At 43.7% G+C, this 26,232-nt stretch overlaps 1 protein-coding gene across 1 annotated transcript; it reads left to right on the top strand.

Annotated features, from left to right (window-relative positions):
* Positions 1 to 1,532: 1,532 nt before the first annotated feature.
* plod3 (procollagen-lysine, 2-oxoglutarate 5-dioxygenase 3) lies at positions 1,533 to 26,232 on the top strand. The gene is made up of 19 exons (XM_083788387.1): positions 1,533 to 1,730; positions 8,230 to 8,321; positions 9,431 to 9,567; positions 12,196 to 12,359; positions 12,704 to 12,816; positions 13,095 to 13,158; positions 14,292 to 14,389; positions 16,051 to 16,152; positions 16,958 to 17,089; positions 17,415 to 17,536; positions 18,227 to 18,331; positions 18,577 to 18,702; positions 19,263 to 19,404; positions 19,983 to 20,096; positions 20,497 to 20,571; positions 21,808 to 21,912; positions 22,550 to 22,696; positions 22,859 to 22,984; positions 24,675 to 26,232. Exons 1-19 carry the CDS (start codon positions 1,667 to 1,669, stop codon positions 24,828 to 24,830), a joined length of 2,184 nt encoding a protein of 727 aa, XP_083644513.1. The 5' UTR covers positions 1,533 to 1,666; the 3' UTR covers positions 24,831 to 26,232.

Genomic DNA, 26,232 nt, shown 5'->3' with positions numbered 1-26,232 from the left:
ATGTAAATAGTATCCCAAGCGGCACACTTTACTACTTATTTCGATGGAAATAAGCGAATTAGTAAAAAAAAAAAAAAACCCATTGAGGGCTTATATTAGGGGAAATAGCCAATAATCAAAATGTACTTGAGTAAAACTAATAAAGTATTGGTACAAAGGTATCAAAATGTACATTGAAAAATGTCCAAGCTAATAGAAGCGGCAGGCTTTCTATTCCTGAAAAGTTTCAAAGTGATAATGGAAGCCATTGTTCTCACGATAATGCAAATCAAATATTTAAAAATATATATTTATATAGTTTTCAAAAAAGATCCACCTAATGATGATGTCACCGTGGACGGGTTTCTGAACTGCCCAGTGCCCACAGCCCTCCCATGAGACAGACAAATGTGGCATTTTTATCATGAACATTAGTGAGAAGTCGGGTAGGTTAAAAAGTGGTGAAGTGGCTGGCCACCAGGGGGAGCAATTTCCCCCTTTGCTCCCACCTAAATTGTCCTGTTGTATTAAAGTTAGATTTCACGAGGGGAAGGGGGGGGCACATACACATTTACACAATCAACATCCAATGAACGTCCCCAAGGAGCCTAAAACCCAGTACCGCGCAGTCCAGTTTCCCTGAAGGGCCCCTGAGGGTCCAAGGGCCTGGGCTTGGGCTAATGGCTAATTAGACCATTGTAATGTAACAGCTCTGAATGATACACATCATTTATATTATGTTCCCTTTCAACTGTACATAAATCATTTTGTTTTGATTGTAATTGCTTTTGGTTTGGGAACGTTACGTTGAAGTTTGAACGACGTTTCAAGCAAGCCTATAGGCTATATGTGGAACGAATTAAGACGGAATAAATAAATATGAAGCAGGAATAAAATACAAAATTAGTCAGTGTATATGGAATAAACAAACACAAAATATAACACAATTCACAGTATTCAAATTCTAACTTTATTGATAGTTGTGCTGCTCCTTTTCTCTCTCTCTCTCTCTCTCTCTCTCTCTCTTCAAAAGTCTATAGAGGGTATGCGCGTGATGTCACACGCATACCCTCTATAGACTTTTGAAAGTTGACAGCAATATTTCAATGTTTTTGCATTTACTTAACATTCATTTTATACTCTCAAGAGTTAAAGATCTTTATAAAGGGACCAAATGGTCCATTTGGTTACCCTAACTCTCTCCATCATTTAGCTGAGAAACCACCTGGGCCACTGGTTGAGAACCACTTTCTCTCTCTCTCTCACTCTCTCTCTCTCTCTCTCTCTCTCTCTCTCTCTGTCTCTGTAATCTCTATGTCTCTCTACCCTCAGACGTGGCAGCGGATTCACCAGAAAACTTTCAGGAACTTTCTGAGACCAAAAGAAAAATCACTGCGTTCCAGTCGTCCAGCCTCTGATTGGTCGAGCCGCGGCCGGAGGGGGAGGATCCCGGGAATCCCATTGGTCGAGGGGGGGCGGAACGGGGCGCGGCTTCGGGGGTGGAAACTACTCGAAAAATCTCTCTCTCCTCCATCACATTCCATACACCGCGATACTTGGGACGGGAACACAACCAAATACACACACACATGGATTCGTGACACACAGACACACAGTCACACACACACACACACACGCAGAGAGAAGTTTAATGTAGTTTAAGAACACATTTATACTAATTATAATAATGTTGTTGTTGTGTGTGCTGCTGTTGTGCGTCTGGAGCTCCGAGCAGCGGCAGCTCTCCGCAGGTAAGACCGCCTCACGGCGCCCCTTGGCCCGGGCAGACAGTGAGCAGCGAGCCGCTGGTCTGTCTTGGACCTCCGCACACTACACACTACTGGAAAAACATGCATGTAACATGTTTATTACATGTTTTAATTAATAATTGGCTTGAATCAGTGGGTTTTTCAACCCTTTTCATGTCTAAGGTCCATTATTTATTCAGCATTATTATTATTCACCAACATTTGATGAGATTTAGACTCTCAGACCCCCCAAAAACTGTAGAATATGTTGTTGTTGGATTAGATTTTGTCCAGCTTTAAAAGCTTGTCTACAGAGAATAATTATGTGGCTTTTTATCAGTGGTTTCCAACCTTTTTCCATATCAGGTCAGGTCCATTATGTATTCGTCATTTGAGCTATACGGATCACCTTCCGATGATATTAAGCCTCTCAGCTCATGAAGACACAAAACGAATAGAATATCTTGTTGTCGTTGGATACATTTTTTGTCAGATTTTGTCCATAATTCCATGCTGTATTGCTGTTGGTGCCATTAGGAGAGATTGACAGGCCAAACGTTGATCAAAAATAACAATTCTTCTACATTCTCTAATTGTGTAGACTACTTGTAAATTAAGTAGATCTTTTTTTTTTATATATATAAATTATGTATCTCTTGAGAGCGTAAAATGAAAGCAATATGGACCATTTGGTTTCATGTTGCACTCTCAAGAGTTAAAGGGTCCATTTGGTTACTAAGACTTTAGTCTCAATGTGTTTTTTTTACTGGTTAAATAAAGGTAAAAAAAAAAGAAGGAAAAAAACTCCATCATTATTTATCTTGGTGGACCACCTGGAACCCTCTAAAGCAGTGGTTCCCAAAGTGGGGTCCGGGGACCCCCAGGGGTCCTTGAGGGAGTTCCAGGGGGTAAATGATAGTTTGTAACCATCTGGATTCTGGACCCTTATGCCATGGGTCTGTAACTGACAGTGTACAAATGGGTCCATGTGGTTCCATTTGTACACTCTCAGAGTTAAATTAATATTGATTTTACAATATAAATTGGGGGTCTCAGAGATAGAAATGCCATTAAATGGGGGTCCGTAGAATAATTAATGTCAAACTGGAGGGTCCTTGAAATTAAACGGGTTGAGAATCACTGCTAGACTGAGCTGTAAAAATCTTCTCTTATGGGGGGTCCCTGGCATATTATTTTCAAATGGGTCGTCCTTGACATGAAAAGGTTTGGGAACCACTGCCCTAAAGGACCACTTAGCTGAGAGAGACATGAAGCAGGGACCCCTTAGCTGAGAGACAGATGAAGCAGGGACCCCTTAGCTGAGAGACATGAAGCAGGGACCCCTTAGCTGAGAGAGACATGAAGCAGGGACCCCTTAGCTGAGAGACAGATGAAGCAGGGACCCCTTAGCTCAGAGACAGATGAAGCAGGGACCCCTTAGCTGAGAGACATGAAGCAGGGACCCCTTAGCTGAGAGACAGATGAAGCAGGGACCTCTTAGCTAAGAGACAGATGAAGCAGGAACCCCCTTAGCTGAGAGACAGATGAAGCAGGGACCCCCTTAGCTGAGAGACAGATGAAGCAGGGACCCCTTAGCTGAGAGACAGATGAAGCAGGGACCCCTTAGCTTAGAGAGACATGAAGCAGGGACCCCTTAGCTGAGAGAGACATGAAGCAGGGACCCATTAGCTGAGAGATAGATGAAGCAGGGACCCCTTAGCAGAGAGACAGATGAAGCAGGGACCCCTTAGCAGAGAGACAGATGAAGCAGGGACCCCTTAGCTGAGAGAGATGAGCAGCCTAGACCTAACCCTATTCCTAAATGTAACCTCAGTAAAACTGTCTAACTCTAAACCTAACCTTATTCCTGAACGTAACCTGACAGTAAAACTATGTCTAAACCTAACCTTATTCCTAAATGTAACCTCAGTAAAACTATGTCTAAACCTAACCTTATTCCTGAATCGTTTTCCACATCTATTCTACGCCAGCTCTCTCAAAATAGGTCTTTGTAGATCCCCATCATAGAGTAGATCTATAGGTAGGTAGATAGTAGATACCGTAGGTCAGCGCTTGAACAGCGCTCGAGCGCTTGGTTTCTGACCCCTCAATATCGTAACTCTTCTATTAGATGGCTTTGGGCCACAGACCCCTGTGAAATGTTGTGGTGCCAGAGTCCTCCATTTAGAGAAGTTCTGACAACATTTGTGTTGTGATTCTTCTTGTGAACTTACTTGTAGATCTTAGAACCTTAGAACTTCTTAGAACCAGGGCTGTAGATGGATGGTTAGATAATTACAGACAGACAGACAGACAGACAGACAGCTGGGTAAGCAGAGGATCTAGAATACACATGTTGTTTACTATAGATTACACCTCTGTATGTGTTTTGGGCTTCACACAGAGGGGGGTGGGGGGTGTGTGTGTGTGTGTGTGTGTGTGTGTGTGTGTGTGTGTGTGTGTGTGTGTGTGTGTGTGTGTGTGTGTGTGTGTGTGTGTGTGTGTGTGTGTGTGTGTGTGTGTGACATTTAACATAATGTGTAAACGGTTTGAATTAAAACAGTGGATCTCAAAAGAAAAGATCACACCCGTGTGAGTGGTGCAACTCCCCTCTCCTCTCTCTCTCTCTCTCTCTCATTAGCAGGCAACCGTACAGCACAACAGTGCCCCTACTGGTACTAATAGTCATACTCACGTGCTCATTAACACATACATAGGCAGACACATAGGCGGACACGGACATTGCTGTTCCTTGGAGTGGTTGCACCACTCAAAAGACACAGGGGTGTCTGTCTCTCTCTCTCTGTCTCTCTCTCTCTGTCTCTCTCTCTTGTCTGTCTCTCTCTCTTGTCTGTCTCTCTCTGTCTGTCTCTCTCTCTGTCTGTCTCTCTCTGTCTGTCTCTGTCTGTCTGTCTGTCTCTGTCTCTCTCTCTGTCTCTCTCTGTCTGTCTCTCAGTCTCTCTTCCTTCCTCTAACTTCTGCAATACAGTGAATGGGTATGCTTGCGTGGGTATGCCTGCGTGCACAGTTGCACACGCACGCACACAGGGGTCAGTGGGGGTGTGTGTGTGTGTGTGTGAGTGTGAGAGGCCAGGTGAGGACACAACAAGGGTAGTTCTGTGAGAATCGGAGGAATGCTCCTCAAAGGTTACATTCTTTGTGAGTCCTGACATACGGCCCTGAGGCTAGGGATGGGCTCATAATATGATAGATATATATATATACTGTATATACACACTGGTGTCATGCTCGTAGAACAAGCAGACCTACAAGCTCGTAGCGCGCTACGAGCTTGTAGGTCTGCTATTTCTGAAAATTTGTGAAAATGTGGTGCAAATCTTTGAATATATATTCTTTCAGAGCGTTTTTAAGTCAAATCGTTGCTTCTGGGGGGGGTCCCTGGAACAACATATTTTTCAGATGGGGGTTGGCGGCCAAATACAATTTTGGGAGTCCTTGACATGAAATAGTTTGAGCACCACTGATATAGAAACATAGGGTTTTTCAGAAAACTGTCAGGATTTAGAAGACATTTGAAGAATCGTCATCAGGTCTAAATGGGCTAGGCTATAGGCAAGAGAAAAAAACTAAATGGGTTCCTAGGCTCCGACAACAATGGTTACATCGGCTGCCCCATTCGCACCTTTTAGTTTGACCAAGCTATACAAAAGCTGCGGACGCAACTCGTGCATATCAATGCTCCATGTGTGACCTGAGAAGTAGGCTGTAGAGTCTACAGTGTAGACTATAGTGACTTGGCCAGTGTTGTTTTTGGCAGCAAATTTAGATTTTAGTTTTAATTTTAGTTTTAGTCACCTGGAATCATGTTTTAGTGCTAGTCTAGTTTTAGTGGACTAAATATAAGACGTGCGCGCCTATGTGCCTACTACAGACTCCCGCAGCTAGCCGATGTCGGGTAATGTTGCTAACCACTGAACGTAACACTTCTCGTCACAGTCTCCTCTGCCGGCCGCTCAGAGAACCGTGCAGAAAACAGGGCCGATAAAAGAGGCCAGGTTCAAAGGTTAACTGGGGTTAAAGGTTATCTAACCCACTGTCTCAAAACCATCATAATATGATGGTTTTGAGATTCCCAAAATCTGTCCCATGGCTGTAGACAATATTATTGTCTACTACAGCCATGGGACTGATTTCTATCCAATCAGGGCTGGCCGTCTGACAGATAAGATAACATTGGGGGTGTGGACTTGGACATAACAATACATTGATAGATAGAATCAATCATTATTATTGAGGCAGCACAGCAGATATAGTCCACATACAAAGGAAAGACACAGACAGTTTAGAGTAGTGACAAGATGTCTGTAACTAGTTTAACCCATTTATGCCGAAATTTAAAAAAAAAATCTAAATTCTGACAGTTTTCTGAAATACCTGTATCAATTTCTGTATCAGTGGAGCTTGTAGATCTACTATTTTTCAATAGCTAATGTATAACATAATGCTTATAAACACCAAAAGGGGTTCCCGCCCAGAATGGGATAAAGGTAGTTACACTTTAGAGAGTATAATTTACTAAAGATCTGTTAGAGATTACAGATGGAGTTAATAATATAATCACTAAAGGTCTGATTTTTGAGTGACAAGATACCGTTAACTGTAGTTGGTCTAAAAAGGTCTGATTAATACACACGCATATCAACCTTTTCATGAACAGAGAGACAGACAGACAACAGTAGCAACGGGATAAGACACATGTTGGAATGTGTGTGTGTGTGTGTGTGTGTGTGTGTGTGGGGGGGGGGGGGGGGGGGGGGGTTGTTAGTCAGTGGGGGGTTGTGTAACTTGTGTCTGTGTGCAGTGTGGAGACTGTGAGGTTGTATGGTTGGGTTGGGGGTTGTGGTGGTAGTAGGGTGTCGGACTAATGCCTGTCAGTCAGTTAGTCTGTTAGTACGTCGGACGAAACTTTGACCTGATCACCATACTCCACGAATGTATTACTGCCATCAAGAGCTGGATGTCTAGCAACTTCTTGCAACTGAATCCAGACAAAACAGAAGTTTTAATTGTTGCCCCAAGTAGGGTTGCTGCAGACGTTGCCGATCGCCTAGGGTCATTAAAACAGAACGTATGCACCAACCCCAGAAACCTTGGCATTATTTTAGATCAGTCCATGCTTTTAGACAAACACGTTAATTCTGTATCGCGCACCTGCTTTTATCACCTTCGTAACATTGCCAAACTAAGATCAGTTGTTTCACACCCGGAGTTAGAAACTATTATCCGTGGGCACAGTTGGTAGTGCTGACGCCTCACAGCTAGAAGGTCCTGGGTTCGATTCCCGCTGGGGACGCTGTGGGCACTGGCGGCGTGTTCCCTCCTCCGCGTCATCAGTGCCCATACCCGAGGCGGGGGTTGGCGATAGGGCCTTTCTGTGTGGAGTTTGCATGTTCTCCCCGTGTCCCCTAGGGTAGATACCCTCACAAAAACATGCCGTAATCCTGGTCTCTAAAACTACTTCCCCCTGGCCAGCCGGGGCGCCTGATGGAGGGGAAAGGAACTGGTCGGAATAACGTGTCCCTTCCACGCGATACGTCCGGCCGGGGAAATTCCCCCCTGTCAGGTGAAAAGAAGCAGCTTGGACTCCTCATGCATAGGAGACATGAGGTCAGTCCGCTGCCCCCCCAGGTTGGCAGAGGAAGTGTAGCGCCCAGGATTACATTAGATAATTGGCACTGGGTGAAAAAGAAAACTGGGTTACAAAATCGTGGGATAAAAAAAAAGAAAAATATTATCCATGCATTTGTGTCATCACGACACGTCTTGAATTGATTATTGTAATTCTCTGTTTACCTGTCTGTCTAAAACTGCATTAGATCGCCTGCAACTGGTGCAGAATACAGCTGCTAGGTTGATGACCAGGTCCAGGAGATCCTGTCATATAACACCCGTCCTCGCCTCCCTACACTGGCTCCCAGTTTATTACACAATACATTTTAAGACTCTAGTTATTACACACCGAGCCCTCCATGGCCAGGCACCTCCTTATCTCTCTGACCTGCTCCGACCGTATGTGCCCAGAAGGTCACTGAGATCCACATCACAGGCTTTGCTGGTTGTTCCTCAGACAAAACGAATAACCAAAGGCGATCTAGCCTTTGCAGGTTTTGCCCCTAGGCTATGGAATGAGCTCCCACTCCACCTAAGAACTGTGGATTCTGTGGAAATGGAAGGACTGTTGAAAACTCACCTTTTTAAATAGGCGGCCTGGTTAAATGTTAAATGTTGATTGCTCTATTTTTACTTTTTCTTACTTATTTTGTCTTACTTTATTAGATTTAGTTCTTGACTTTTTTTGTGTGACTATTGACTTGTTTTAATTTTATTGTTGTTAAAGCACTTTGTGACTGTAATTGTCTGTGAAAGGTGCTCTATAAATAAACTTTACTTACCGGTACTTACTTACTTACGATTTAATGTATAAAACATCTGATTGATGACGTGTGATTAATGAGAACTGTGTGTGTGTGTATGTGTGTAGATAAGCTGCTGGTCATCACTGCAGCAACAGAGGAGACTGACGGCTATGTCAGATTCATGAGGACCGCCACTGAGTTCAACTACACTGTGAAGGTACGCACACGCACACACACACACACACACACACACACACACACACACACACACACACGGGGGGGGGGCAAGTGCTACGGGAGAGTCTGAAGAGTTGAGATTTCAGACAAGTAATAAGTGCTGGTTAATGTCTTAATTTATAAACGACACAGAGTAAATCTACATGCTAAGAACACGGCACTATTTGTTGATGGCTTGCAGATCGGTTCTTTTTGGCCTCCGAGTCGACACAGCCTGGCGACAACTTTAGCCTGTCATGGCCAGACTAACATCACTGCGTAGATATTAGTCTGGAAGATTAATTTCGGTTACAAGCGGATTCCAACGTCACAGCAAAAAAGTCTCACTTTGAATACTGGGCTGCGATTGGTCACGCACAACTCCGGAGTGAGCGAAATGTAATTCACACTGAGGAGGAGTGCCAGACCAATCTCGCCAGGGATATTTAACCTAGTTTGGATTGGATGGTTGGACGGTTGGATGGCAGGAAATTCAACATCTTATGCCCAAACCGCACCGATGATTTGCCATGCATGTACAGTAGTTGCACAGTAGTTGCACAAAACCATTAAAACCATGGCAGTTGCAAGGAGTTTCATTGGACATTTCATTGGACATTCTTAGACATGACATGATATGTAGATAGACAGTCCATGTCCACGACTCCACGCACCACAATGTGACAAACAACCTAACTACGCAGAGAAATGACTGGGGATGCACCGGATATTCAGCCAACAAAACTATTCGGCCGAATAGTGGCTCAGAAAAATGCATATTCGGTTTGGTTTGATTTTAGAGCCGGAAACCGAATAGTCAAAGAACAGGGTGTTACCTTTCGTAACCTATACTATTTTGTCGTGATGACGTGATCAAAATGTAATCATGTCTTTTTGCCATTATCATGTAGCTCTACATACAACAAAGGTACAGCCATGAGAGCAATGGTACAAAAACTGATACAAAAAAGATCATATTCAGTATTCGGTTTCGGCCAAGAATTTCCCATTCGGTGCATCCCGTAGAAGTGACTGACAGTTGATAACCTGGTGTGTGTGTGTGTGTGTGTCTGTGTCTAACTGTCTGTGTCTGTGTCTGTGTGCGTGCAGGTGCTGGGTCTAGGCGAGGAGTGGAAGGGGGGGGACGTGGCCAAAACGGTCGGTGGAGGACAGAAGGTTCGCTGGCTGAAGAAGGAACTGCTCAAACACTCTGACGACAAGGACAAGGTCATCCTGTTTGTAGACAGGTGGGTCACATTGCTATTAGGGCTACTTTGTTTTGGACTCTCAATCAGAATCAGAATTATTTTAGTGATATAGGTCTACTCGAAATTGAATGTTGCAGACAGATATCATCTTTCTATGTCTCTTTTCTCTCTCTTTGTTTTCACTTTCTTTCTCTCTTTTATTCCCCCCCCCCCATTGAGAAACATGACACACCTGTCCTAATAAACACACAAAACACCACACGGACACACCCTGGTCTACACACACACACCCTGCATGGTCTACCTAGACACACTATAACCGCATTCACACAGGGCAAATACGTTGGTCCGCCGAGTGAGCGAGAGCTACTGTAAAGCGAGCCAGTTAGAAACCGATAGTGTGACTTCTGGGTGGATCCTATTGGTTCACCCATTCAGACTTCGGTGCTCTATTCAGAGCTACTATGACTGTGGTTGAACCTATGGTGACCACACACACACACGCACGTGCTCACACACAGACACAATAATGACAGACCACTGTACTGTCTGTCTGTTGGTCTCTCTCTCTCTCTCTCATGTAATCTTGCATCAGTGTCTCTCTCTCTCATGTAATCTTGCATCAGAGTGTGTGTGTGCGTGCGTGCGTGCGTGTGTGCGTGTGTTTCAATGGGTGTTATCAAGGGTTTATAAGCACCCTGTTTTGCACATTAATGTTCATTTGAATTGATCCATTCGTGCACTGTAGCCTACATGCTGTACATACAGTTACATGCCTGCCTATTCGGTGGGATTGTGCAGAACATTGCTAAACAATCACCTCTTCCACTGTCTTTATGACGGTTTGCAAACAATGATCAAGTGAATAGTACCAACCTGACTAATACACCCCGGATCCTTACAAGGCAGATTACATAATTAAATTAAATTATTGATTGATTGATTGATTGATTGATAGATAGATTAAAATACACCATTAGGCCTGTGACAGGAGACACATGTACCTACTTGAAGAGCTGGGATTGTCTTCTACACCTGCAGGCTCTAGAAACAAACTGGGCTGTCCTAAATACTTCATTATTGAAATAACCAGTCTAACTTCTGACCATCATCTTCCCAGAATAGTTCAGTTTTTGCTGCATTGCCTCAAATAGTGAAACCTTCAAATCATCATACAAGGAACAATAAAACATAACATGAAATTAATTTCCCACATAATTTAGGTCACATACATTACTTAAACATTACATAATCTATTCTCTTCTGGCACCGCTGAAAACCGACCTACCTCAATAGCCAGAGGCAGGTACATTGTGAATGTCACACCTTCTACCAGTGGACTTTCATGGGTTGCTGTTAGCTGAAATCCAGCATGTCAGGATTGATTTAGCACTCACTGAATGCTGAATACTTTAACCCATTTTGGGGCGGGAACCCCTTTTGGTGTTTTAAGCATTATGTTATGCTTCTGTTGAAAAATAGCAGATCTACAAGCTCATAGCACGGCATCGAGTGCAGCGCTACGAGCTTGTAGGTCTGCTATTTTTGTAAAATCGTGAAACTTGTGGCGCAAATCTTTGAATATATATTCTTTCAGAGCAAATGTTTATTAACTCAAATCTTTGCTTCTGGGGGGACTGACTATGAAGGACCCCGATGGAAACAAGAGTCTGCCATCGCGCAAATTCCAGCTTTTGAGAAAAACATTTTTTTTCTTTTTTTTCCAAAATGAGTTAATAGCACAGGCAGACTCTTCACATACATGTCTGAAATAAGTGTCAGATCTGAAATCGACATGTAAATATGAAATAAATGCTTAAACATGTACGGTAGCTATAGGTGTAATGTTAGTCCACAGAAGTGAACCTTTCAAGCCTGTTTTCTCAACTCGCTGTTTCTCTGCAAGACATTGCTCTATAAGCTCCAAAACTGGTGGGTCAAACTGAACAACCAATATGTCAATTTGAAGCTATGATTCCCTGCTTTCATATGACATTAAAAAAAAACGTAAATTAAAAAAAGTCCAATGGCAGTCCCTAACCCTAACCCTATAGTCTATACTCCTACTGTACTATTGTTAGACAGATGCTAGGTTCTTAGCTTCCTTATGATCTATGTATTTGATGTATTACCACCACCATGTGTTGTTCTTGCTTACTGTAAATCGCTCTGGATTATGAGCCTCTGATGAATGGCTAAATCGTAAATTGTTATGTATCGTTATAACTGGTTGTATTTGCGTGTGTGTTTCTATGGGTGTATCAAGGGTTTATAAGCACTAGTGTGTGTGTGTGTGTGTGTGTGTGTGTGTGTGTGTCTCTCTCTCTCTCTCTCTCTCTCTCTCTCTCTCTCTCTCTCTATCCCTATGTCTCTCTCTCGTGTAATCTCTCTCTCTATTTATATATATCTCTGTCTCTCTCTCATGTAATCTTGCATCAGTTACAGAATAATTGCTGGAAGTTCCTTTCATAGAAAAATGTACACAAACATTATTTATACTGTATTGAATTGTCTGTCCCTGCTCTAACCCTGTGTGTGTGTGTGTGTGTGTGTGTGTGTGTGTGTGTGTGTGTGTGTGTGTGTGTGTGTGTCTCTGTGTGTCTCTGTGTGTCTGTGTGTATGTGCGTGTGTGTCTCTCTGTGTGTGTGTGTGTGTGTGTGTGTGTAGTTATGATGTGATCCTAGCTTCCGGTCCAGAGGAGATGCTACACAAGTTCTCCAGGTTTGGACACAAGATGGTGTTCAGTGCAGAAGGTTTCTGCTGGCCCGACCAGAGACTGGCCACCAAATACCCTGTGGTGCACACTGGGAAGAGATACCTCAACTCTGGAGGTATGTACCCTATAGTGGGGTCCCGGGGACCCCCAGGGGTCCTTGAGGGAGTTCCAGGGGGTCCCCAAGCTAAATGATAGGTTCGAACCAAATGTGACCCTTATGGGTCTGTAACATTGATTGACATTGATTTTACAATATAAATTGGGGGTCCCAGAGATTTAAATGCCATTAACTGTTGGACTGGGACGGTACTTGGGGCGACAGCTGATTATATTTCACCGGAGCAAAGATAATCACACACACACAAGCACAGACGTATTTGTCTTTGCAAATAGAACAGTATCTTATTCATATATTTTGTGTGCGTGTGTGTGTGTGTGTGTGTGTGTGTGTGTGTGTAGGTTTCATAGGCTACGCTCCAGAACTAAGTAATTTGGTTCAGCAGTGGAAACAGAAAGACAACGACGACGACCAACTGTTTTATACCAAGATCTACCTCGATAAGGCCCAACGGGTTAGTATTACTACTACAATTTACAATGTCGGCATTTTAGCAGAAACTCTTAATCCAGAGTGATTTACAGTAAGCGAGAACAACACAAGGATCATAAAGTAAACTAAGAACGTAGTCAACATATGGAATGTCTGCTGACAGACCTGTCAAAACATCCTGATCATTACATACAATGTGTTGATCACATCACCAGTGATTGACTGATTGCTCAGTCAGCAGATAAGTTGATTGATTGATTGATTGATTGATTGAGTCACTGATTGATTTTCTGTCCTCAGACCAAGTACAACATGACTCTGGACCATCGATCCAGAATCTTCCAGAACCTCAATGGAGCCATTGGTGAGGCACACACTCACGCACGCACACACACATTTTTGGCCATTTGAAAATAGCCGATCTACAACCTCACAATGCGTCGAGCTCGAGTTTGTACATTTGAAAACTTGAAATGGGACATTCTGCACAATGAGTAGTACTTTGACTCAGGTAAATTTAGAATTCTGGACTTTTACTTTAGAATTCAGGGGTCCTTGAGGGAGTTCCAGGGGGTCCCCAGCTAAATGATAGTTTGGAACCAACTGGACCCTTATGGGTCTGTAACTCTGAGAGTGTACAAATGGACCCTTACGGGTCTGTAACTCGGAGAGTTAAAATATCGTTAATTTTACACTATAAATTGTGGGTCCCAGAGATAGAAATGCCATTAAATGGGGGGTCCGTAGACGAATGCAGGTCAAACTGGGGGGTCCTTGAAATTAGACTTTTTGGGAATCACTGCTAGATCCATAAAAATCTTCTCTTATGGGGGTCTCTGGAATATCTTTTTCAAATGTGGGGTCCGTGACATGAAACGGTTTGGGAACCACTGGAGTAGCCGGTAGAGCAGCCTGATTGGTTCCCGTCATTCCTCCCTCCCCTGATTGGTTCCTGTCATTCCTCCCTCCCCTGTTGCTTCCCCACAATCTTCACTGTATGGAAATACAAGGCAGGAAATGTCAAAATGATGGATTCACTGAGGTGAAACTGAAAACACTGTGGTCTTATTGTAGGAACTTGCTTCTGTATACACTCCATTATGGAGTAGTCCATGACTGCCACCTACTGGCGGAATGTCATCTCTACAAGAAGCCACACAAGTTATTACATTTCATTCATAATGTCTCTCTCTCTCTCCCTCTCTCTCATTCATTTATAATCTCTGTCTCTGTCTCTGTCTCTCTCTCTCTCTCTGTCTCTGTCTCTGTCTCTGTCTCTGTCTCTGTCTCTGTCTCTGTCTCTGTCTCTGTCTCTGTCTCTGTCTCTGTCTCTGTCTCTGTCTCTCTCTCTCTCTCTCTCTCTCTCTCTCTCTCTCTCTCTCTCTCTCTCTCTCTCTCTCTCTCTCTCTCTCTCTCTCTCTCTCTCTCTCTCTCTCTCATTCATAATTTCTCTCTCATTCATTCATAATCTCTCTCTGTCTCTCTCTCTCTCTCCAGAGGAGGTGGTGTTAAAGTTTGAGAAGTCCAGGGTTCGAGCGCGGAACGTAGCCTATGACACACTTCCTGTTGTTATCCACGGAAACGGCCCCACCAAGGTAAGCAAGCCGACACTTTGGTGCTTATACGCGATAAAAAAGTGTGCTTTGTAAGTTGTAACAGCCAGGGTATTTCTATATTGGAAGAAACCTCTTTAACTCTTTAACTTTTCAGGAAATGAAAATTATACATTATACAGGAAATTAAGAAAACCTTATATTTTCAAAGCAATACTGCCCAATCAAAGTTGGTGTTGTGAGTTTATATATTGTCAATTACTTGCATGAGAGGGTAAGCGGTGGTGGAGTTAGCTGCTTTAGCAGACTGTTTGAGGGTCCAATGGAGTTGAGAGGTTTTCTCCAAAGCGTTGTTTTACTACTTTCCATTGGTTCTATATTTTCAAAACACAGAGACTTAAAGGGCGTTCAATAACACTGATTTATGCATTTAAAAAAGAGAGTTATGAGGTTTCCTCCCGACGGCAACGAATGCAGGGGTGCATATTATTAGGGGGTGGGGGGGGGGCGCTTCTACTCTGCCACAATGTTATGCTGCGTTCACATGGGGCAGATGCAAAATATACAAAGATGCAAAGCTACACTAGTACACAGAGTCACAGACAGGTGTATTTGTAGTCGTTAAGCAGCAGGATGTCGTTAAGCAGCAGGAGGACGTTTTGTTAGCAGCTCAACCACTGAAACCACAACAAACGTTCCAACGCAGATACAATTAATTACTCGCCTACTGCTGCAGCTTCCATGTAATTCCAGTGTTGTTCAAGTGACAGATGCATGTTTTTTATATTGTAAGTATGGCCGCGTAGTTTAGCGAATAGCGACTATAGCACTTTGACAGCAAGAACCGTAAATTTCCCTTTCAGTTTCAAAAGTGTCATGGTGGCTTGTTTACAACTGAAACGGAACTTCCTGTTCTCTGACGTCCTTTTCAAAATAAGAGTCACGTGTAACGATTAGTCAACGCTAGTTTTTTATTTCTAAGTCTACTTACAGGACGTTAACATCTCATTTGAGTGCCTTTTGAGTGCCTCGTCAGGATTCTCTACATAACTGTCTCCCAGCTGTCGTGCGACAAACATTTTGACGACGCACGCATGCACTGGTGTACCAGTTATGTGCAGGGCTGAGTCGGCTGACTATATGTGCAGTTTGTGCACCAGTGTTGTTTTTGGCAGCACTAGTTTTAGTCGTAGTCTCTTGAATGGTTTTCACTTAGTTTTAGTCACCTGGAATGTATTAGTGTTTGTCTAGTTTTAGTCGACTAAATGTCATACGATTTTAGTCGACTAAATCTACAGGTGATTTAGTCGACTAAAATGTGTTTTGGCGGGCCTTGATGACGTTATAATGACTGATTTTACACCGATCTACAAGCTCACACGTTGTGAGCTTGTATATCGGCTATTTTCAGCATGCAACTAATTGTAAAATGACTTATACTGGATCTCTTGTCCACTAGTCCCTTCCTAACATTGTCTAGTTTTTATTTGTTGACAAAATTGTCAATATATTTATTCTTAGTTTTAGTCATCATAGCTTAGTTTTAATTTAGTTTCCATTTAGTTTTTTCGTCAGTGGGAAAAAAGGTAGTCGGCGAACATTTTTCGTCTTGGTTTTAGTCGACGAGAAAACAACACTGTTGTCTCAAGAAACATATAGTGATTAAATAAATACTCATCCTGTGTGTGTGTGTGTGTGTGTAGCTCCAGTTAAACTACCTAGGTAACTACGTTCCTACGGCATGGACTCACGAGAACGGATGTGGAATCTGCGACGACGACCTCATGATCCTGGACAACACTGCTGTACGTATAACAATTTACACATTCACATTCACAATGTAGGCTTTTATCAGACGCTCTTAACCCATTTAGACCTGAGGATGATTCTACAAATGTCTTCTAAATCCTTTGCGTGCGCAAAAAGTATTTATTTAAAGACGTTTACGCCGTGGACAAAGCCAACTCTTTGCCGTGACAAACCATGACAATAAACAATGTTTTGGGCCGAACAAATAATTAGAAATAAGAAAATAACGGCAGGTTACAACACTTTCTTTTGTTGTTTTTCTTCTAGGTAATTATTTGTTTGGTTCAAAATATTGTGTTTGTTGTCATGATTTGTCACAACTCGAGTTGGCTTCGTACGACGCTTAAAAAGGTCTTCAAATAATGACTTTGTAAAAAAAATATATACAAAATATATTTTTGAGGGGAGCTATCTTTTGATATTCTACTGTTGGATGGTTCTTGGTTTAGCTATGACCCTAGACGACTATTTCTATGTATTTGATGTATTACCTTGTGTTCGGTGGTGTGCACAGATAGACACTAGGGGGTGCTAGAGCACCACCTGCCCTTGCCCTCTGGACAGCAGTGTGCCCTTTAAAAAAATTAATATATATATATATATATATATATTATTTAGGCCCCAAAATCTATAAATCTCACACTATTAATTAAGGCAACTGGACGGTTCCACGCGCTGCTTTTTTCACTTGAGCACCTGCCCCTCTAAATGTCTGTGCACGCCACTGCTTGTGTTACCTTGTTTAGCTTCTGCTAAATGCCTAATGTGTGTGTGTGTTTGTGTGTGTGTGTGTGTGTGTAGGATGAAGACATGCCCGTGGTGCACGTAGCGGTGTTTATCGAGCAGCCGACTGCCTTCCTGGAAGAATTCCTCAACAGACTGACGACCTTGAACTACCCTGTCGAGAAAATACGTCTGTTTATTCACAACAATGTACGATACACGCACGCACACACACACACACACACACACACACACACACGCATAAGCACACACGCATGCGCACACACACACGCAGACGCACACACGCGCACACACACACAGACAGACGCACACATGCACACGCACGCACACACACACACACACGCGCAGATGCACGCAATTTAATGTATTATAATGAATATTACAGGTGTTCTACCTATTCTATAATGTATTCATGTGTTTCTATTTTAGGTTGAAACACATCTGTTTCTGGCATAAAAAAAACATCCAGTATTTAATGTACATTTAATGTACTAATATCTGTATAATATTCCAGGTTGTTTATCATGAGAAACACATCGAGGCGTTCTGGCAGAAAAACAAGGTTCTGTTTCCTGATGCTCGTCTGGTCGGACCTGAAGAGAACCTCCAGCAGGACCAGGCCAGAACTATGGCTGTGTGAGTACAATATAATGTATATTAATACTACCATTAACCCATTTGGGGCGGGAACCCCTTTTGGTGTTTTAAGCATTATGTTATACTTTAGCTATTGAAAAATAGCAGATCTACAAGATCATAGCGCGCTACCGAATGCTGCGCTACGAGCTATTGCATTTTTGAAAAAAATGCAGCGCAAATCTTTGAATATATATTCTTTCAGAGCAAACTTTTTTAACTCAAATCTTTGCTTCTGGGCGGGTCCCTGGAACAACATATTTTCAGATGGGGTCGGCGGCCGAATACAGATAATCTTGGGGGTTCTTGACATGAAAATGTTAGAGAACCAGTGACACAGAAACATGGGTTTTTCAGAAAACTGTTTAAATTTAGAAGGCATTTGTAGAATCGTCCTCGGGTCTAAATGGGTTTAAGCAGGACCAGGCCAGAACTATGGCTGTGTGAGTAAAGAAAAAACAAATAGTGATAGTAGAACCAACCATGGCTGTGTTAGTTGTATACATTAATGCCACTAGACCGGGCTAGAACAATTAATACTACTGGAACTATCCCTGTTTGTTTGTGAACCATCTGTATTAGAAGATCACACCACTAGACACTAATATGACACTCAAATTCTATATTGTGTGTTTGTGTGTGTGTGTGTGTGTGTGTGTGTGCGTGTGCGTGTACGTGCGTGTCTTCCAGCGAGGCGTGTAAGAAGGCTCCAGAGTGTGACTACTACTTCAGCGTGGACTCGGATGTGGCTCTCATCAACCCTGATGTACTACGCATACTTATAGAGGAAAACAAGTATGTACTGATGTACTATGCATACTTATAGAGGAAAACAAGTATGTACTGATGTACTATGCATACTTATAGAGGAAAACAAGTATGTACTGGTGTACTATGCATACTTATAGAGGAGTACAAGTATGTACTGGTGTACTATGCATACTTATAGAGGAGTACAAGTATGTACTGATGTACTATGTATACTCTCTCTCTCTCTCTCTCTCCCCCACTCTGTGTAATTGTCTATGTCTCTCTACCAGATCGGTGATAGCCCCCATGTTGTCCAGACATGGTAAGTTGTGGTCCAACTTCTGGGGAGCGTTGAGTCCAGAGGGGTTCTACTCTCGTTCAGAGGATTACATCGACATCGTCCAGGGCAAGAGAGTGTGAGTACACACGTACACACACACACACACACACACACACACACACTTCTGGAAACCTCTTGGAAATAACTTACTAACCGTGCATTACCTGTCCTGTATATGCAACCGTTTTAACTAGCGCTGCACCATTCTTGCTCAAATGTGAATCGCGATTTTATTTCCTCCACAAGAATCGAGATCACAATTCAAAGTTCAGCCAACTACTGTGGCTTTAAAACGGACAACTTCAAAGTGCTTGACCCTAAACCTCTCTTAAAGTCTCTCTCTTGTAGCAAAAACACAAAACAGAGTAACTAAAATGAATTAGACAGCCAACTAGTGCTGCACCGTTCTTGCTCAAATGTTGAAATGAGATCATAACATTAATACCCTCCTCCTCTCTCTCTCTCTGTATCTGTCTCTCTCTCTCTCTCTCTCTCTCTCTCTCTCTCTCTCTCTCTCTCTCTCTCTCTCTGTATCTGTCTCTGTCTCTCTCTCTCTCTCTCTCTCTCTCTCTCTCTCTCTCTCTCTCTCTCTCTCTCCCCCTCTCTCTCTCTCTGCGTGTGTGTGTGTGTGCGTAGTGGCCTATGGAACGTGCCCTACATAACCCAGGTGTACCTGATCAAAGGCAGTGTGTTGAGATCCAAACTGAAGCACGTCAGTCTGTATGAGCAGGAGGGAATGGACCCTGATATGGTGTTCTGTCGGACCGTACGAGACCAGGTACTGTGTGTGTGTGCGTGCGCGACGCTGCAGTTAGTAGATTATTTTAACGGTGATGTTGTTTGAAAACGTTAACTGTGGTTTGTATATAGTTCATAACATTCAAAGATCTTGAGGCGACATTGGATGTAAAAAAAAAAATCCATGGCCTGGCCGGCTGGCGTAGCTGTCTGGGCACCTTGGCTGGTAATCCAGTCTGGCAGTGTGCCGCGAGTTCGACTCCCGATCCACCTTGGCTGGTAATCCAGTCTGGAAGTGTGCCGCGGGTTCGACTCCCGATCCACCTTGGCTGGTAATCCAGTCTGGCAGTGTGCCGCGGGTTCGACTCCCGATCCCGACGGCCCTTACTCGGCCCTGTCACCCCCCCCCCCATTTCCTGTGAGCCTACTGTATACCTATCCCTGTATAGAAAATAAAATAAAGGCGAAAGCCAGTTACGCCACAAAAAATATATCTTAAAAAAACCAAATCCATGCTAATTTACATCTGTCTGTCTCTGTCTGTCTGTCTGTCTCTGTCTGTCTGTCTCTCTCGCTCTCTCTCTCGCTCGCTCGCTCTCTCTCTCTCTCTCTCTCCAGGGAGTGTTTATGTTTGTATCAAATCGTGATGAGTTTGGTCGTCTGGTTTCGTCTGCAAACTACAACACGTCCAAACTACACCCCGACATGTGGCAGATCTTTGACAACCCCATGGTAAGCATGCACGCACGCACTCACGCACGCACACACACACTAACCATTTGGCTAATCAGATTTTACTGTAAAACCTTACCTTTACCTTAGTCGGTGACAGCCCTGATAGTTAGTCATAGTTTTAGTCTTCTTAGCTTAGCTTTGAACAAATCTTTATTTCGTTTTCGTCTGTGAAATAAGGTAGTCGACAGACTCGACAAACATTTTTCGTCACACACACACACACACACACACACACACACACACACACACACACACACACACACACACACACACACACACACACACACACACACACACACGCAAACACTCGCTGTTTCTGTTTGTTCGTCTATCTTCATAGCCTGTGTGTGCGTGCGTGTGTGTGTGTGTGCGTGTGTGTGTGTGTGTGTGCACACAGGACTGGAAGGAGAAATATGTAAACGTCAACTACACCAAGATCTTCGAGGAGGATTCTACTGCATTTGTGCAACAGGTAATTCTAACGTCTATAATAAAACTACAATCAGTCTGGACTTCAACCAATGGGTCACTGCAGTGGGTGTGGTTTACTGGTTCCACTGAAAAGTCAGCCATTCGTTTTTCCCAGAGATTTACAAAAATAAATTATTCTAAGCCATCCAGGATCCTGGTGAATCATGACCATAACACTCTTGATTCTGTGATTTTTTTTAAATAATTGAATATTTAATTATATGATATACTACTAATTAAAAAAATAAATTAACCAATTTTTTAGACTGATGTCGATTAAGAAATGCCTTCTAAACCATGACAGTTTTCTGAAAAAATAACGCTTTTAACTCAAATAAAGATTTGAGTTAAAAGCGTTATATAAAGAATATATATATATTCAAAGATTTGCGACACATTTTCATGATTTTTCAAAAATAGCAGACCTACAAGCTCGTAGCGTGGCACTCGGTGCCACGCTATGAGCTTGTAAATCTGCTATTTTTCAGTAGCTAAAGCACAACATAATGCTTAAAACACCAAAATGGGTTAACAGAGTTATGAGCATGGTTCACCAGCATCCTGGGAAGGCTTGAGTCTAGGCTTAGAATAATTGATCTCTATGGGGAAAATGAATTGCAGATTTTTTTCAATGGATTGGCTGAGAGTATGAGGTATCAGACAATGATCGGGGGTGGGGGGAAATCAGTGACTGGGTTTTCGACAAACAGTGAAAAGAAGAACTACCGTAATTTCCGGACTATAAGCCGCGACTTTTTACCCATGATTTGAACCCTGCGGCTTATACAACGGTGCGGCTAATCTATGGATTTTTACAGCTAACGCAGAGCCATCTAAGGCTCTGAGGTAACGTGACGGCCACTAGGGGGCCACCTGCGGCTTATAGTCCGGTGCGGCTTGTATACGTACATATTTGGGATTTTCCCTAAATTTGGCTGGTGCGGCTTATATTCAGGTGCGCCTTATAGTCCGGAAATTACGGTAATTGTTTCATTAATGAGTAGGTCAAGGTCACAGCTGGGGACCCCCTGAAAATGCTTTAGCCATGTCTCGCGCGACCCTAAGGTTGAGAACAACTGGGGCGCCCTCGGAAATAGCGCACTGAGCGCACTGTGCAATGCAAACTAATAGGCGAGTGCGCTCCCAGTGCGCATTTCCGAACGCACCCCTGGTCTATCTGACCAGAACTGTCTGACCAACATTGTGTGTCTGTGTGTGTGTGTGCGTGCGTGCACAGCCCTGTCCAGATGTCTACTGGTTCCCAGCCTTCTCAGACAGGATGTGTGACGACCTGGTGGAGACCATGGAGGACTATGGAGAATGGTCTGGTGGACGCAACAACGTAAGAAGAAAAACAAAACTAAATGTGTTGTAACCTGCCTTTTTTCCTTCTTTCTAATTATTTGATCGGCCCAAAACATTGTGTTTATTGTCATGATTTGTCACAACTCCAGTTGGCTTTGTCTGCAGCGTAAACGTTGGCTGTACCTTTGACTATAGCCTGGAAGAAGCCTTTCTAACCAAAGTGCTGAAGTATCAGCAGCTAGTGCAGACCATCTCACAGCTAGGCTACAGATGTAAACTTTTAGTTTTTATCTTTGGCAGCCTAGGGCATGTGCATAAGTTGGTTGTGAGGGGCTTACAAATGGCCGGCCTTTCCAAAAGGAGAGCCAAGCACTAGTTAGCGAGGTATTGCTCAGTTTCAGCCATTATAGGAAGCCGCTCAATTTGGAGGAGGCGTTGTTTCCTTTATCCATGATTTATGTCTGCTGCCTTGTGTCCGACATGTCAGCTGTACTGTATGTAACGATGCTTTGCCGTCCATGCACGTTGTAACTGGCTGCTCTCCCACTGTCAAACTGCACTGGCAGTGTTTATGTCCTTTGTACAAGGTATTCCTGTACTTGTCATTATGTGGACATAAATAAACATTTCAAATGTGTGTGTGTGTGTGTGTGTGTGTGTGTGTGTGTGTGTAGGACGAGCGTCTAGCCGGAGGCTATGAGAACGTGCCTACCGTGGACATTCACATGAACCAGATCGGCTTCGAGAAGGAGTGGCTCAAGTTCCTCAAAGACTACATCGTCCCTGTGACCGAAAAACTGTACCCCGGTTACTACCCCAAGGTACACACACACACACACACACACACGCACGCACACAGACCAGGAGACAGATATTTGGCTGATGAAGACCTAGTTGGTCGAAACGTTGCAATTTGTCTGAATTTGTTGCATCAAACATATGTGTGTACAGTATTAACCCCCTCCTCCCCCGCTGCGCTGCAGGCCCAGGCTATAATGAACTTTGTGGTTCGGTATCGTCCAGACGAGCAGCCGTCTCTACGACCGCACCACGACTCGTCAACGTTCACCATAAACATCGCTCTCAACAACAAGTACAACGACTACCAGGTACGCACGCACGCACGCATGCACGCACAGTTGTGGAGCTCACTGTGGCTAGCGGATTCAACTGAAATGATTCAACCGATAATCACCAGTAGGTTACTTATCAAGACGATCTTATCTACTGCACGTATACTGGAGCCTACTGGCTGCCGTTAGAGACGTTGTGTTGTCCGACTATTACAAACCCTAAGTCTAACAACAACCTCAGTCTTAACCAGCCACTTAAATCCCCTAACCTCATATCAGTCTTAACCAGCCACGTAGGTCCTCTAACCTCATATCAGTCTTAACCGGCCACGTAAGTCCCCTAACCTCATATCAGTCTTAACCGGCCACGTAAGTCCCCTAACCTCATATCAGTCTTAACCGGCCACGTAAGTCCCCTAACCTCATATCAGTCTTAACCGGCCACGTAAGTCCCCTAACCTCATATCAGTCTTAACCAGCCACGTAAGTCCCCTAACCTCATATCAGTCTTAACCGGCCACGTAAGTCCCCTAACCTCATATCAGTCTTAACCGGCCACGTAAGTCCCCTAACCTCATATCAGTCTTAACCGGCCACGTAAGTCCCCTAACCTCATATCAGTCTTAACCAGCCACGTAAGTCCCCTAACCTCATATCAGTCTTAACCAGCCACATAAGTCCCCTAACCTCATATCAGTCTTAACCGGCCACGTAAGTCCCCTAACCTCATATCAGTCTTAACCGGCCACGTAAGTCCCCTAAACTCATATCAGTCTTAACCAGCCACATAAGTCCCCTAACCTCATATCAGTCTTAACCGGCCAAGGTTAAGACAGCTATGAGGTGACAGAAGCTTGCCCGGCTTAGCAACGGTTGCTATAACTATTTGGATTGGCATTGGACAATCGCTTCCGGGTTGGAGTTTAGCGAAAGGGTAATTAGCTAGTAATGCATTTAGAATTGAAGGTATTAATATATCCTTTGTCTGTCTGTCTCTCCACCTTTCTGTCTGTCTGCCTCTCCACCTGCCTGTCCTGTCTATCTCTCCACCTGTCTGTCTGTCTGTCTTGTCTATCTATCCACCTGTCTGTCTGTCCTGTCTATCTCTCCACCTGTCTGTCCTGTCTATCTCTCCACCTGTCTGTCTGTCCTGTCTATCTCTCCACCTGTCTGTCTGTCCCGTATATCTCTCCACCTGTCTGTCTGTCCTGTCTATCTCTCCACCTGTCTGTCTGTCCTGTCTATCTCTCCACCTGTCTGTCTGTCTGTCTGTCTGTCCTGTCTATCTCTCCACCTGTCTGACTGTCTGTCCTGTATCTCTCCACCTGTCTGTCTGTCCTGTCTATCTCTCCACCTGTCTGTCTGTCCTGTCTATCTCTCCACCTGTCTGTCTGTCTGTCCTGTCTATCTCTCCACCTGTCTGTCTGTCCTGTCTATCTCTCCACCTGTCTGTCTGTCCTGTCTATCTCTCCACCTGTCTGTCTGTCCTGTCTATCTCTCCACCTGTCTGTCTGTCCTGTCTATCTCTCCACCTGTCTGTCTGTCCTGTCTATCTCTCCACCTGTCTGTCTGTCCTGTCTATCTCTCCACCTGTCTGTCTGTCTGTCCTGTCTATCTCTCCACCTGTCTGTCTGTCCTGTCTATCTCTCCACCTGTCTGTCTGTCCTGTCTATCTCTCCACCTGTCTGTCTGTCCTGTCTATCTCTCCACCTGTCTCCCTCTACAGGGAGGCGGCTGCAGGTTCCTGCGTTACGACTGTAATGTGGAGTCACCCAAAAAGGGGTGGAGCTTCATGCACCCTGGACGACTGACCCACTACCACGAGGGTCTGCCCACCACCCAGGGCACCCGCTACATTATGGTGTCCTTCGTTGACCCCTAGAGTGTGTGTGTGCGCGCGCGTGAGTGTGTGTGTGTGTGTGTGTGTGTGCGTGTGTGTGTGCGAGTGTGTCTCTCATACACAATTGGCCAAACTTACATTTAGATGTGCATAATTGAAACTCTTTGACTGCCAACTATCTCGTAGATCGATTGATTTGAGTCCTGTTCTAATTACGTTCTTCTCTCGCTTGTTTTCTCTAACAAACGATGGCGCTGCCTGTGGCGTTGATCAGACATCCGGGGTTCGGATCTGATTCGTTTTGTGTTTTTCACGGCATCACGATTAAAATATTAACGTTTCCGGTGAAACATAGATATTGTGTGCTAATGCTAACATTAGCCATTTCTTCCTCTTCTCTCAGAAGAGACGGGAAACCGGAAGTGCCTGTAGTAGTAAATCTGCCCCAAATCCGGCCCGGCACAAGCTAACTAGCACCAGTGGCCACGCGGTGGCAGCAAAAGAGTTCATGCATTTTATTACGTTTTCCTCTTGAAACTATATTTATTTAAATCTATTATTGGCCGAGTTACAGAAGTTATTGATAACTTTGTGATTATCACACACACACACACGTGCGCGTGCACGCAAGTTTAATACACGGCCTGTCACAAACACTGTGTGTGTGTGTGTGTGTGTGTGTGTGTGTGTGTGTGTGTGTGTGTGTGCGCGCGTGCATGCGTGTGTGGCTGCACCCTACTGCCTTATGTAAGAATTCTACAGCTTTATATCGATGATTTATATTGATCTGTGGATCTATGCAATATATGAAAACACCACGTGTGTGTGTGTGGGTCTGCGAGTGTGCGTGTGTGCATGTTTCTGAGTGTGTTAAAATCGATCGACATCAGGAAGTTTAATTTCCACAAATGTTCATATCATTTCACATCGCAGTTTGACGGGAGTTCTGATCACATTGATTGATTGACAGGTCAACCTGTCAGACATATTGATGAACCTACCTGTGAATAGGATAGAGGACACATAGCAGGAGCTTCTTCCTGGGTCAAAGGTCAAAAGTTTGAGTCCCAGGATTTTTAAAGCAGAATAGAATGTCTCGACTGAAAAATGTTGCTGATGGATATTTTATTTATCCATAGTACAAAACACATTAAAAACCTTTAAAGGTTTTACTCTGGTTATTATGGATAATTAAAATATCCATGTGTTGCTTCCATAGAAGCAACATGCTGGTTTCCATGCTAAAATGACTGAGAACTTTAATCCTTATTTTACAGTTTTTGTGTGCCTTAGTTTTATTCTGACATCGATTACATTGTTATTTTTGTCCTCATTTGAACCACTTTCCACCTCGCTATACGTTGGGCGTGTCAAAACATTAGATCTACAAGCTCACGTTGTGTTGCGGAGCTTGTGGCGCTGGGTCTGCCTTTTGTGTAGAGAT

Source organism: Protomyctophum parallelum, assembly GCF_964188405.1.
Source record: "Protomyctophum parallelum genome assembly, chromosome: 18".
NCBI lineage: Eukaryota > Metazoa > Chordata > Actinopteri > Myctophiformes > Myctophidae > Protomyctophum > Protomyctophum parallelum.
Note: the sequence above shows the minus strand (reverse complement) of the source record. Positions and strands in the feature narration are given on the sequence as shown.

What these genes read in the sequence shown, in the direction of transcription:
- plod3 (XM_083788387.1), top strand. Translation starts at nt 1,667, where the DNA reads ATGTTGTTGTTGTGTGTGCTGCTGTTGTGCGTCTGGAGCTCCGAGCAG. An exon ending in GCAGCGGCAGCTCTCCGCAG is followed by an intron (nt 1,731 to 8,229) that starts GTAAGACCGCCT and finishes GTATGTGTGTAG; the next exon opens with ATAAGCTGCTGGTCATCACT. An exon ending in GTCATCCTGTTTGTAGACAG is followed by an intron (nt 9,568 to 12,195) that starts GTGGGTCACATT and finishes GTGTGTGTGTAG; the next exon opens with TTATGATGTGATCCTAGCTT.